The following is a 14,131-nucleotide window of genomic DNA, read 5'->3' as shown; positions in this document are numbered from 1 at the left end:
GAGTTCGAGACCAGCCTGGCCAACATGGTGAAACCCCATCTCTACTAAAAATATAAAAATTAGCTGGGCGTGGTGGCGGGCGCTTGTAATCTCAGTTACTTGGGAGGCTGAGGCAGGAGAATCGCTTGAACCCGGGAGGCGGAGGTTGCAGTGAGCCAAGATCATGCCATTGCACTCCAGCCTGGGCCACAAAAGCGAAACTCCATCTCAAAAAAAAAAAAAAAGAAAAAAAGAAAATCTCTGCTGAGTGAATAATTCGAGGAACTAAAGAAAATCTCTGCTGTTTTGGGAAAGCCCAAAATCCAGAGAACAGAATCAGCTCTCTATTGTGTAACAGAGTTTATTTATTATGGTTGCCAACACTGAAAATTTGAACAACAGGTATGGTTCATTTTTATATTTCTGTAATAAAAAAGAAAAAATGAATATAGTAGGCGGCACTAAGTATTACAGAAAATAATAGATACCATCATAAATCTTATCTAAAATAAAACAACATTTGATTTGGCTTTTTCAGTTTTTCTGTTTTAACCCTGATAGCATACTTTGTAGAGAAAATGTCATTAAGCAGGTCTGAGAAAAAATTTTCAGAGCTCATTTGTTTCTATATGGTTTTACATTGATAATGTCCCATAGCAGCTAAGGTACTTGATGAGATAAATGCATGTGTGGGGTTTAAAACTAAGCAACAGCCTATCTGGCAACCTTAGCTGCGAATCAAACAATTACAAAATGGAAAGTACATCTTGTACAAGCTGACAGAGCCATTAAATCAGGAGAGCTGTGGGCAGACATACTGACACTGCAAGAATTACCAGAAAGCATTAATTTCAGCATTAATAAAATGGCAGTAAATAGATGACAGCTGCCAGATTAACTAAGAAATAAGGTTACTGGCCTTGTTCAGCTCGCGTCTCATTTTCTCAGGCACAAACTGATCGAGGTAGCGTCTGAAGTGAAGAGCATCGATGGCAACGATCTCAGTGCAGCGCCGCTGCCAGTCGTCCCTGGGACAGGATGGAAAGGGGAGAAAAGATAAGGAACAGGTAGTCGCTCAAATAAAATCCTCTCAGGGGTCAGGTTGCCAAGACTTTAGCTCTGTTAAAATATTAAAAACAAACCAGTGTCTGCAGGTCTGAGCAAAAGGAAAGGAAAGGAAACACCCTTTATTTTTAGATTGAGGCATATACAGTGTGCACTGCCAGGCTTTAAAAACTAAAATGAAAAATTACCCAGAGACAACACAATGACATAGTGTAAACAGGTAAATCATTTATAGTAAGTCTCAGAGGTTAAAGGATTTGGGGGCAAACAAAAGGAATCTAGTTCTTTGTTTTCCTCTTATACTAAGGACATGGCACTTGCATCCTGACAAAAGCTCATTCCTCCTTTGCTTTGAGAGATCTGCTTTAAATCACTGGGGTTGTAACATCACTATATACTGTCCAGGAAATAATCCTAAGAAGTGTTACAAAAATGTGAAAGAATTCAGTGCAGCATTCTACCTACTGTGCTCAATTGCTGACTGTGAGAAACTATTTTTAAAATGACAAAGACATCAAAGCAGACAATACCATGTTGCCTGTGGAAATAGAAAGGACTGGTTGAGATGATAATTTTGGAAACATGTAAAATCCCAAATATTTAATCTCTTTATAAACTTGCATATATTGCTGTGCCAAGCAACTTTTCAAACTGAAAACCAACAATAGAAATCTTCATGCTGGTTTGTAAATAATTGTAAATAATGTAGAATAAACATCTACATAGATGTTTGTTGCAACCATATATTTTAAACAAAATAGAAAGAAAGCAGAGGATGGACTTGAGACATTATGAGGAATAAATTTGTGGCACGTGGGCAAGAGCTGATTCTTTCTGCCACAATGGTTTTCTCAACAAATAACAAACAAAACAAAACAAAACAAAACACCCCACAAGCTTTCAGGTAGCATTTCTGCAAAATTTTATCTCTGGTTAACTAGAAGTAAGAATGTCAAAGTAGAAGACTATATTTCAAGAAGATATAGGAGACAGAAGCAGCAAAGCACACCGCAGGTTCTGCCATCAACTGGTTTGTGGCATTAGGTCAACTGTCGCAACATAGGTTTCCTCCACCTAATTTCACAGAAAAATTAAAGATAACTTAATAAGTTGGTCAAAGGCTTTAAGCTCTAATTAGAACCTATTCTACTCAGATTTAAACATGGAATTTAACCTCCACAGTTTCTGACTGTAGCTCAGAGGTAAAGAACTGTAGAGAATTCTGCCCCTCTTTGTCTTTGCTTTAGACTTTTGGTTTTATCTTCTCTGTTCTTCCCTTTGGTACAGGAAGATGGTAATAGTGTTTTCAATGCCAATGAACCTGTAATGCTGATTTCTTTTCTTTTTTCTTTTTAAGTTCACTTGCTGAAATACAAGTAGACAGAATGAGAGTGTGTGAGGGTCAAGCCCAAATTCCTTTGCTTTTAGCCATGGAATACTGAAGACAGAAACAGACTCACCTTTCACTCCCATCTTCGTGGCTCCGGGACCAACGATATGTCTCAGCATAGCCTGTGTATTCACTGTACTGCTCAGTACCTGAAACAAACAATCTGTCACTATTAACTTCACACTTGATGGCAAAAACATTCCACCTATCATAACATGGCAAGAATAACTTCTGTTTAGCACTGTACTGAAGGTCTCTCCAGCCAGTGCAATAAGGCAAGAAAATAAACAAAAAGGCATAAAGAATGTAAAAAAATAAGTCAAACTGTCCCTATTTGTAGATATCATGATTGTTTACATAGCAAATCCTAAGGAATCACTGAACTAAAGAGAGAGGCCAGGCGCAGTGGCTCATGCCTGTAATCCCAGAGGCGGGTGGATTACCTAAAGTCAGAAGTTCAAGACCAGCCTGGCCAACATGGTGAAACCCCACCTCTGCTAAAAATGTAAAAATTAGCCAGGTGTGGTGGTGTGTGCCTTTAATCCCAGCTACTAGGGGGGCTGAGGCAGGAGAACTGCTTGAACCTGGGAGGCGGAGGTTGCAGTGAGCCAAGAGTGTGCCACTGCACTCCAGCATGGGAGACAGAGCGAGATTCAGTCTCAAAAGAAAAAAAAGAAAAGAAAAGAAAAGAAAGGGGAAATTAAAATAAAGAAAAAGCATATAAGTAAACTTAGATCAAGGGTATGTCTGTGTACTAGCAACAAACAATGGGAAAATAAACATTTTTTTAAAATCCATTACCCATAATGTCAAAAACCATAAAATACCTAGGAGTAAATATAACAACAAAGAAGACACTACTGGCCAGGCGCAGTGGCTCATGCCTGTAATCCTAGCGCTTTGGGAGTCCGAGGCTGGTGGATCACCTGAGGTCAGAAGTTCGAGACCAGCTTGGCCAACATGGTGAAGCTCCGTCTCTAATAAAAATACAAAAATTAGCTGGGCATTGTGGCGTGTGCTTGTAATCCCAGCTACTCAGGAGGCTGAGGCAGGAGAATCACTTGAACCCGGGAGGCAGAGGTTGCAGTGAGCGGAGATTGTGTCACTTCACTACAGCCTGGGCCACAGAGCAAGACTCCATCTCAAAAAAAAAAAAAAAAAGACACTAGAAAAAACAAGAAAACTTAAACGGAGACCTGGGAGGCGGAGGTTGCATTGAACTGAGATCATGCCACTGCCCTCCAGCCTGGGTGACAGAGCAAGACTCCATCTCAAAACAAAAACAAAAACAAAAAACAAATGAACAAACAATGAAAAAACACCTTCAGGAAAATGTTTAGACAAGTCTGGAGAAAAAATATTTGCAAATCAAATATCTGACAAAGGACTTGTGTTCAGAATATGTGACGAACTCCTACATGTCTGCAATAAAAACACAACCCAATTTAGAAAAATGGACAGAAGACCTGAATATAAACTTCACACAGGAAGATATACAACTGGCTAACAACCACATAAAATATTGCTCAACATTATTAGTCATCAGAGAAATGCAAATAAAAAAAATCACAGTGAGAAACCACCATACACTCAAAAGAGAGGCTAAAATACAAAAGAATAAAAACGAATGACAACACTAAATGTTGACGAGGATGGAAAACAAGTGGAAATCTCATTATATATTGCTGGTAGAACATAAATTGGTGTAATAATTTTGGAAAAGAGTTTGGCAATCCCTTGTAAAATTAAACATACATGTAACCTTTGACCTACAATTTCCATTCCTAGATATCTACTAAACAAATACTGAAAATGTGTGCTCACAAAAACTGCAAAGAACAATGTTCATAGCAGGTTTCCTTACAATAGATTTGTGTCAGTCATTGCTCAACCAGAGAAATGGAACCAGGAGGACGTATATATGAAGAGATTTATTGCCAAAAATTGGCCTACACAATTGTGGAGCTGACTAGTCAGGTCCAAAGGGTGCACTGGAACTCTCAGGCATGGGTGAAGTGGCAGTGCACAGAATGAATTTCCTCTTCAGAGAAGCCTCAGCTCTGCTCTTAAGGCCTTCCACCCAACTGAATCAGGCCCACCCAGATTATCGCTTACTTAATGCAAATTGTATTGAATGTGGCTAAGCACAGTGGCTCATGCCTGTAATCCCAGCACTTTGGGAGGCCGAGGTGGGGAGATCACTCGAGGTCAGTAGTTCGAGACCAGCCTAGCCAACATGGTGAAACCCTGTCCCTACTAAAAATACAAAAATTAGCTGAACATGGTGGCAGGCACCTATAATCCCAGCTACTTGGGAGGCAGAGGCAGGGGCATCACTTGAACCCAGGAGGCAGAGGTTGCAGTGAGCCAAGGTCACATCACTGCACTCCAGCCTGGGCAACAGAGTGAGACTTTGTCTCAAAGGAAAAAAAAATGCTTATTGAATGCAATAAGATTAACTCCTTTACTTGTAGACTTTGATCACATCTATAAAATACTTTCACAGCAATACCCGAATTAGTGTTTGACAGAATAACTGGGGGCTGTAGTCTAGCTAAGCTGACATTAAAAAAAAAAAAAGACTATCACAAAACTAAAGGTGGAAACAATCCAATTATTGATAAAAAATTAACAAAACATTTGCCACGATGACACAAAGGAATACTCCTTAGTAATAAAAGGGATAGAACCACTGACACATTAAAAAACATAGATAGATCTCACATTATGCTAAGCAAAAGAAGCAAGATACAGAAGTGTGTATGACATGTATTTACATGACATTCTAAAAAAAAGAAAAAAGTAATTTATAATGAAAAGAATAAAAATTATGGTTGTTTCTGGGGTTGGGGACTGACCAGAAAAGGGCTCAAGGGAATTTTCTGAGGTGATAGACATGTTTTTTTTTTTTATGTCTTGATAGGGGTGTGGGATATAAAAGCATATCTATTTGCCAAAACTCACCATATTATCCACTTAACATTGTATACTTCAATGTGTGTAAATTTTACTTCAAAAATAAAAGAACTGTAAACAAATAATGAACTCTATTTAACAGGTTTACTTTTTGCAGTGGCATGGTTTAGAAGTTCTGAAATCACCCTTTGTATATATTAGGCTTAAACAAATGAGAAAAATTGAAGATATTGGGAGCCACATTCTTCATTGTTGGGGAAGAGAGTTCCAATTATGGAAAGGGGGAAAGACTATAATATAGGCTGTGATGCTGGTTAAGAATGGGAGGTATCAATATAAATTCACAGTTGTATATGTGTGTGTGTGTGTGTGTGTGTGTAACATATATGTTCTAGTTCAAATCTTGGCTTCCAAAACTAACTAAAATCCAGGACCACCTGCAGAAATGGCTGATTCCAGAGCTGGTGCAGGGAATATATAAGATGAGCCTACAACATCTTTTTGTGCTAAAAAGATGGAGATGCTCAAAGAAGAAAGTGCATTAAAGAATGATGGGCACATGTCAAAGGCACACAATAGTTAACTTGAAGGCATTCCCACTGATGGAATATGGGACAATTTAGCACCAAAGAGATAATAGCAATGGATCATAATCCACTGAATACAATAAGAATGCAAGTGTCTATACTTGCATATATATTAATAAATAATAAATATTAATAAATAAGTATACACAAATAAGGAAAAAGGGAAAATCCTTCCTTATAGTAGAATGCCAACTACTAAATGTAGAAAGAATGGGAGTTTAAAAAATTAGCAATGACTGCTAAAGTTAGTAGGTGAAAGTTTGATGAGGACAAGATGTTTACAGTTTCAAAGTATATAAAATATATAGCAATACATTAATTACAGAATGAAAAAGTATAACCTGACAGTGGAGGAACCTGGTCAACCCAACTTAACCAAGTCATTACAATGGTGTCACAAATATTGGGACAAACTGCTATCACATGTCTCCTCAAAAGATATACTAAATAGAACACAGTATCACTTCAGTGGGATTCCTACCGAAATGAATAACCTGAACCTAATTAGGAAGAAGCAGTGGGCAAACACAAGAAGGACAATCTACAAAATAACTAGCCTATCCACTTTAGAAATATCAAAGTGAACAAACACAAGGAAAGGCTGAGAAATGGTTCCAGTTTAAAGAATACCAAGGTATGAGCCTGGACTAATTGAAGACTGGAAAGAAAGCTACAAAGGTCATAATTGGAATAACAAAATTATATTATAATATAGATTAACTAACAGTACTGTATCAAATTAAATTTCCTGATTTTGATAACTAACTGTGCTGTGCTGATGTAAGACAATGTCCTAGTTCTTAGGAAATATACAACAAAGTATTTAGGGATAAAAGGGCACAGTATCTCCAATATATTCCTAAACAATTCAAGAAAAGAAAATAGAGAAAATGATGAAGTAGATGGGACAAAAATGTAAACTGGTGAATCTGAGTAAAGAGTATATGGAAATTCCATGTATTATTCTTACAACTTTTCTGTGAATCTGAGTAAAGAGTATATGGAAATTCCATGTATTATACCTGCAACTTTTCTGTAAGTCTGAAATTTCATATACATACACATAAAAACACTTAATATAAGGCCCGGTGGGGTGGCTCATGCCTGTAATCCCAGCGCTTTGGGAGGTCGAGGCGGGCGGATCACAAGGTCAAGAGTTCGAGACCATTGTGGCCAACGTGGTGAAACCCCATCTCTACTAAAAATACAAAAATTAGCTGGGCGTGGTGGCGTGCACCTGTAGTCCCAGCTACTCAGGAGGCTGAGGCAGGGGACTCACTTGAACCTGGAGGGTGGAGGTTGCAGTAAGCTGAGATTGCGCCACTGCACTCCAGCCTGGTGACAGAGTGAGACTCTGTCTCAAAACAAACAGAAAAACACACAATAAAAACCACATAATATAAATAATGCTATGAAAATACTCTATTTTCATATATGATTAAAAATTTCCAGAATAAAAAGTTCCAAGATTTAAACTCAATACTAGAGTTTCCAGTCTATTATTTAATATACTACTTCTAAAAATAATTTGTATTTTAATTATTAGACATTTATCTAGAATTTTGGACAAGATATTCATGCTAAAAATCAAGAAAATAACTAGAAAATTTATGTTATTTCTTTTATGAAGCATTCCTTGACACCATAAGTAGGGTTGATTGTTCTTCCTCCATGCTCCCAAGGTATTTTGCACATAACATTGGTAGAGCACTTAATATATTGAATTGTAATCTGAAAATCAATTGCATTTCCACATAGTAGCAATGAATAATTAAAAACAGAAATTTTAAAAACTTACAACAGCAACAAAATTATGAAATACTTACGGATAAATCTGACAAAACGGGGAAGAATTATACAATGAAAACCATAAAATACTAATATAAAATACTAGTGAGTAAAACTGACATGAATAAACAGAGACATATACCCTAGACATGTGTCAAAGACAAAACATTGTTAAGATGTCAATTCCGAGATTGGCGGATCACCTGAGGTCGGGAGTTCGTGAGCAGCCTGACCAACATGGAGAAACCCCGTCTCTACTAAAAATACAAAATTAGCCGGGCATGGTGGCACATGCCTGTAATCCCAGCTACTAGGGAGGCTGAGGCAGGAGAATCGCTTGAACCTGGGAGGCAGAGGTTGAGGTAAGCTGAGATCACGCCATTGCACTCCATCCTGGGCAACAAGAGCGAAACTCCGTCTCAAAAAAAAAGTCAATTCTCCCCAAACAGATCTACAGATTCAAAGCATTCTCAAAATTCAGCAAGCTGTTTTGGTAAACATTGAAATACTGATTCTAAAACTTGGCAAAACGACTCTGAAGGAGAAAAAAGTTGAAGGACCCATACTACCTGATTTTAAGACTTATTATGAAGCTATAGCAACCAAAACAGGAAGAAAACAACACATTAATAAGCTTACTTCAAAACTTAAAACTTCTGTGCTTCAAAAGTCACTGTGAAGAGAATGAAAAGACATGCTAGAAATATCTGATAAAGGATTTATATCCAAAATATATAAAGCTTTCAAAACTCAATTAAAACAAAAAACAAAACTTAGACAAAAGATAGCTTCATGGGTGTAGTCATACGTCCAAACTTACATAATTGTATACTTTAAACAAATAGTTTATTTTATGTCAATTATACCTCAATAAATCTGTCTTAAGAAATGGAATCTGACTCCCTCACTAGACTCTCAGCTCCTCAAGGGCAGGGATTATAAATTATAGGTGGGGTGTGTTGGCTCATGTCTGTAAGCCCAGCACTTTGAGAGGCCGAGGCAGGAGGACTGCCTGAGCCCAGGAGTTTGAGACCAGCCTGGGCAACAGAATGAGACCTCGTCTCCACTGAAAATTAAAAAAAAAAATTAGGTGGGTGCAGTGGTGTGAGCCTGCAGTTCCTGCTACTCAGGAGTTTGAGGTGGGAGGATCCCTTGAGCTCAGGAATTTGAGGTAACAGTGAGCTATGATTGTGCCACTGTACCCTAGCCTGGGTGACAGAGATCCTGTGTCTAAAAAAAGAAAAAATAAATAATATTTTTATCTATATTAGCATCTTGTAATGCAAGAATATAAAAGCAGTTGAGTAAGAACTTGCCGAATAAACATAATAATTAATGAGCCAAAGAAATTTAACTGATGATTAAAACAATGAGTCCAGAAATAATCTGAAGGCACTACATAATTGACGCATACTAAAAATTCACATCTACAATAAATGCATGGTATGGTAAAAAGAGCACTGCACTGAGATTAGGAAACGTGAGAAACTCAAAGTGGATCTTCACTAGCTAGGTGACCTTAGATAACCAAACCTCACTGGACATCATTCCATCATCTGAAATTCAGGGTTCTTAATAATTCTTATTTTGTTTACATCATAGAATTCCTTGGGAAACTAAATAAGACAAGTACAAAATTCATTCAAACCCACAAAGCCATCAGTATTGGTGTCATTAGAAATAAATTTTTTAAAGGGGTAGAGAAACCACAGATACGTGATTCTATTTACTCGGGGGTGAAAAGCAACCTGGTCTACTTGCCTGATAGGAACCAAGACAGCAAGGACTACTCCTTCTTTCCTGTTTTCTGCCTAGCGGTAGACAAGCCTTGTTTTTCCTGTTCATAAAAAGATAAACTGCCTATTCTGATCTGTTAACTCGGAAAACAAATACTTGTTCTGTCTTTTTAAAAGAAAGTGGCTGAAAAATATAAAATATCAATTATCATGTTTCTACTTCATGTTAATATAGTTTCAGTGTTCTTCTCTGAGAGGAACAAGGTTAGATTTACTTCCTTCCCTCCTTCATGGGAAATAAAAAATACACATACAAACACTTTTGTACTAAACAAGTTAAACCCTGGGTTTTCTAAGTAGACACCTTTTAACATGCCAACTGTCTCCTTCGAAAAAAGTGAATGCCCTTAACTTGTTTAAAATTTAAATTAATGAACTATGATGAAAATATAAAGGTAAACTGGTAACAGCTACTGAGACAGAAGACTGAATGACCTTTGTGATAGCTCTCACTAGGGATGGGCCTTTAAGACTTCATAGTCAAAGACCTTCACTTAAGGAAAAAACTAGAAGGAATCCATTAAAATCTTATGAGGAGTTCATGACCTCTTTATGATTTTTTAGATTTAGTAGTAAGAAACATGGTTATTTTCCCTTATTAGGAATAAGAGTTTGTAACGATCATGGGAAAAAACATTCGGAGATTAAAAAAAATTCTACTTACCAATGGATTGTTCCCTTGGAAAGCAGGTTTATATAAACACCATTTTACCCAAATTTTATTAGCATCACTCAAACAGTAGTGATTATGCAGTAAATAGAAAACTCTTGCTTTTAATTCTAATGATTATTAAAAACTTAGAAAAGACAAGCATAAAAACGTTTAATTTCCAAACATTTTTGGAAAACTCCAACTGAATTTGGACCTTTCCCAATGAGCTGGTGTCTTGACAGGCACCTCTAGTACTTTAACTCTAGAAGATGTCACCAGTCCTATAAGCAATGGTGTCTACTTGTTATCATTTCTATCAGCTCTGCTGACATTCGGAAAAGATGTAAAGATTTGTGATGTCTGGGATAATCCGATTCACTAGAGGCAGGTTTTACGTTAAATACAGGAATACTCTGCCCAGTAGGTTTCATGTCTAGGCACCTGGTTTATGTGCTCACCAAACAGAAGCAGAAAAACAACTCTTAGAAAACTCAACACCCTTTAGTATTGAAACTATTTTCTGGATGTTGTACAGAAACAAATAAGAGAAGACAAAAAATAAAAAAAGAAGAAATGGGAAGATTGGAATTTTAACTCTTTCCCTCTATCTATACTTACTGAAAGGTTTTTAACTCATGGCTGCCCCAGGCAGGATCACAACAAACAGAGGGATAACACTGTCTGTATAAAAGTATTTGCCTGTTTGCATGACCTGTTTCATATTCTTTTAGAATAATGATACCAACCAGATGTCCCACAATGATGATAAATTTAATTTATTTCCAATTTCTCAAACTCTTCTACAGATTCAGGCAGCACAGTCACAGCCATTAGCTCACTGAGCTGGACGCATCATTGAAGGAACGGAATTGATCAGGCAGATAGATTGCAGTGCATGGCTAAGAGTCTCCTAAGGAGGGAGATGGCAGAAATCCAGACATCAAATAGATGATGAAATGGCCATTTCCATTAAGGTAACATCACATCACAGATATTAATTAGGAGGCACTATAATAAAGTTAAGTGGATGTGGGGGAAAATGCTGAGTTAAAAGTCACCCCATATGTCCTTAGCCTGAGGTAATTACAGATCTGAAGGTGAGTCATGGATCTGCAATTTTCCATTCATTTTACAATAGCTGCAGGAACGTTTAGAGATTACGTAAAAGGAGATTAGAACCCTTTTTTAGACTGGGGACAAATTATCTTTAAAAAAAGAAAATATTCTTATGTTTTCCTTTTAACATTCCTGTTTTATTCCCAAGGAAAATGACATCCTTTATTTACATTAACATTAATGGAGGATGACAATGTACTGACTACTTTCTTCTTCTTTTTTTCTTTTTTTTGAGACGGAGTCTCGCTCTGTCACTCAGGCTGGAGTGCAGTGGCACAATCCCGGCTCACTGCAACCTCTGCCTCCCACGTTCAAAAGATTCTCCCACCTCAGCCTCCTGAGTAGCTGAGACTACGGGCGCACACCACCATGCCTGGCTAATTGTTTGTATTTTTAGTAGAGATGGGGTTTTACCGTGTTAGCCAGGATGGTCTCAATCTCCTGACCTTGTGATGCCCCCTGCCTTGGCTTCCCAAAGTGCTGGGATTACAGGGGTGAGCCACCTTGCCCAGCCCAGTTCTTACTACTTTCTAGAGCAATTAAGCAAATGAAACAAGTTAGCTTTAAGTTTAAATGCATTTTACCAAGTTTTTTATTTCAAGAATGTAAATTCATCTTAAAAACTGATGGGATATTTTGTTCTCAGTGTTCAATCCAAATCTACCTTAACAGCTAAAAAAAAAAATTTTTTTTTTTTTTTTGAGACAGAGTCTCGCTCTGTTGCCCAGGCTGGAGCACAGTGGTGTGATCTCAGCTCACTGCAAGCTCCGCCTCCTGGGTTCACGCCATTCTCCTGCCTCAGCCTCCCAAGCAGCTGGGACTACAGGCGCCTGCCACCAGGCCCAGCTAATTTTTTTTGTATTTTTAGTAGAGACGGGGTTTCACCACGTTAGCCAGGATGATCTCAATCTCCTGACCTCATGATCCGCCCGCCTCAGCCTCCCAAAGTGCTGGGATTACAGGCGTGAGCCACTGCACCCAGCCGGAATAACAATCTTTTAAAGTATTATCTGATGTACGTAAATGATGAAGACAGTCATATTCCAAACCTGCAGAGCTTCCCTACAATAGTATGAGACCAATAGCCAAAGTGCTGGTTGCTCAACAATAGATTTATGCCAGTTTTTTTTGTTCTGTAATTCCTTGCAATCTTATCTCCCCTAGTACCTTGCCCAATTATATACTTCCCACGTGCATCCATGATAACTAACAAATGCAGACAGATGGCCAAAATGTGAGTTGAGGAAGTGTTGAGTACAAAAGGAGTTTATCTTTCCATTTCTGTATAATTTGGATCATAATCTCAGAATTCTGGATGCAGTACTCCAAGTCACTAACTTCAAATGGCTGACTGAGGCTCTCTGTCCAGGAAAAAAGTTCCTTTGCAGAAGTTCCAATCTTAATTTCCTACATAAACTCAGATAATTTACAATTTTTTATTTTTTGCCTTACTTCACCAAAAAAGCAGAATCACAGGGATAAAAATTTACATAGGATGTCTAAATGATGTAGAATAACTCATTGAAAGCTCCTTTATCCACGGGTGCTTACAAAAGATAAAAAGATATCAGTAAAAAATGGTGCAGTAAAAACCTCTGAAAACTCTCTCCTCCATGAAAGCAATGTGAACACTGTGATGAGCACTGTGAGAATCAACTGAAAAGTAGCCAAAGGCTTGCAGCAATCCAAGGAGTGCTTATTCAAGAAAAACCAGCTGAATCTTGGTAAAAACAATAAACTTTGCAGTGTTTTATTTGCCTTATTCCCATCCCACTCTCCCAAGCTCCAGCTCGGCCTTAAAAACTAACCTTCCTGAATCACAATGAAAATCAGAAGCCATCAGAGGGGGCAAAAGCAAGCTGAAGCTCCTTCAAAGCCCAATTCTCAGAGAACTGTCATTATTTGACCTGTCTGGTGGTCCCCTGGAGGGCCGCGCTCAGAAGGCTGTCTTTACTTTACAGGACTTGGAGCTTGGCCAGTAGGAAAAGCATAATTCTTTTGAGGGTTTGATGAAAACAATTACAGGGATTGTTTAACACTGAAACTTCTTGAGGTGGTGGCAAACAGCTGGGGCAAACAATAGGCTAACCAAAAGCTTCAAAGGAAAAGTTGAAGAATGAGAATGTCCACAAAGGGCTTTGAAAAGTTCTAATATATTAAAACAAGAAGGAATCTACAGGGCTCATGTGTGCCCATGGCCATATGAATGCTCAGGAAAAACTAGAGAAAGCCCTCAGCTCTCTCCTCTGCCTGACCTTGACAGGAAGTGAAGGCTAAGGCAGAGGCATCAACTGCTTAGTGCAGTGTTGAAGGTAGGCTGCACCTGCACATACAGCCCTTCAACAAAGACTATTAGACTTTGTTGAGACTTATTAGTTTCAGGCATCTAAGGAAATCTGTTCAAGCATTAGCTGACTAGTAATCTAACGAGCAGGGACTTCACTGGCCACACACAGAAAGAACACAGACATCACAAAATTAGTTTAGAAAAGTCATTGAAAAAACAGCAAGAAGGATGAACTGTGATGAAAAGAGAAAATCTGATTTCCAGGGTCACATTACATTATTTTAAATGTCCAGTTTTAAATGAAAATTAGAAGACATGGAAAGAAATGAGAAAGTATGGCCCATACTAAAAAAAAAAGCAGTCAGTAGTAACTGCCCCTGAGGAGCCCAGATGTTGGACTTAGTAGACAAAGAATTTACATCAGCTATTTAAAATATACTGAAACAACTAAAGAAAACTATGTCTAAAAAACTAAAGTATAAGAATGATGCCTCTCAAATAGAGAATATTAATAAAGGGATAGAAATTATAAAAAATAAACAGAAATTTGTAATT

At 37.9% G+C, this 14,131-nt stretch overlaps 1 protein-coding gene across 4 annotated transcripts in view; it reads right to left on the bottom strand.

Annotated features, from left to right (window-relative positions):
• PARG (poly(ADP-ribose) glycohydrolase) overlaps positions 1-14,131 on the bottom strand; it is a 130,014-nt gene that overhangs the window by 22,749 nt on the left and 93,134 nt on the right. For all 4 annotated transcript variants that reach the window (XM_055353242.2, XM_031015695.3, XM_063709753.1 and 1 more), the window contains 2 exons: positions 2,505-2,583; positions 899-1,007 (listed from right to left, as the gene is read on the bottom strand). In XM_055353242.2, coding sequence (XP_055209217.1) covers positions 899-1,007; positions 2,505-2,583 — 188 coding nt within the window. The remainder of the gene's footprint in view (positions 1-898; positions 1,008-2,504; positions 2,584-14,131) is intronic.

Source organism: Gorilla gorilla, chromosome 8 (assembly GCF_029281585.2).
Source record: "Gorilla gorilla gorilla isolate KB3781 chromosome 8, NHGRI_mGorGor1-v2.1_pri, whole genome shotgun sequence".
Taxonomy (NCBI): domain Eukaryota; kingdom Metazoa; phylum Chordata; class Mammalia; order Primates; family Hominidae; genus Gorilla; species Gorilla gorilla.
This window is presented reverse-complemented; position numbering and strand designations above follow the sequence as displayed.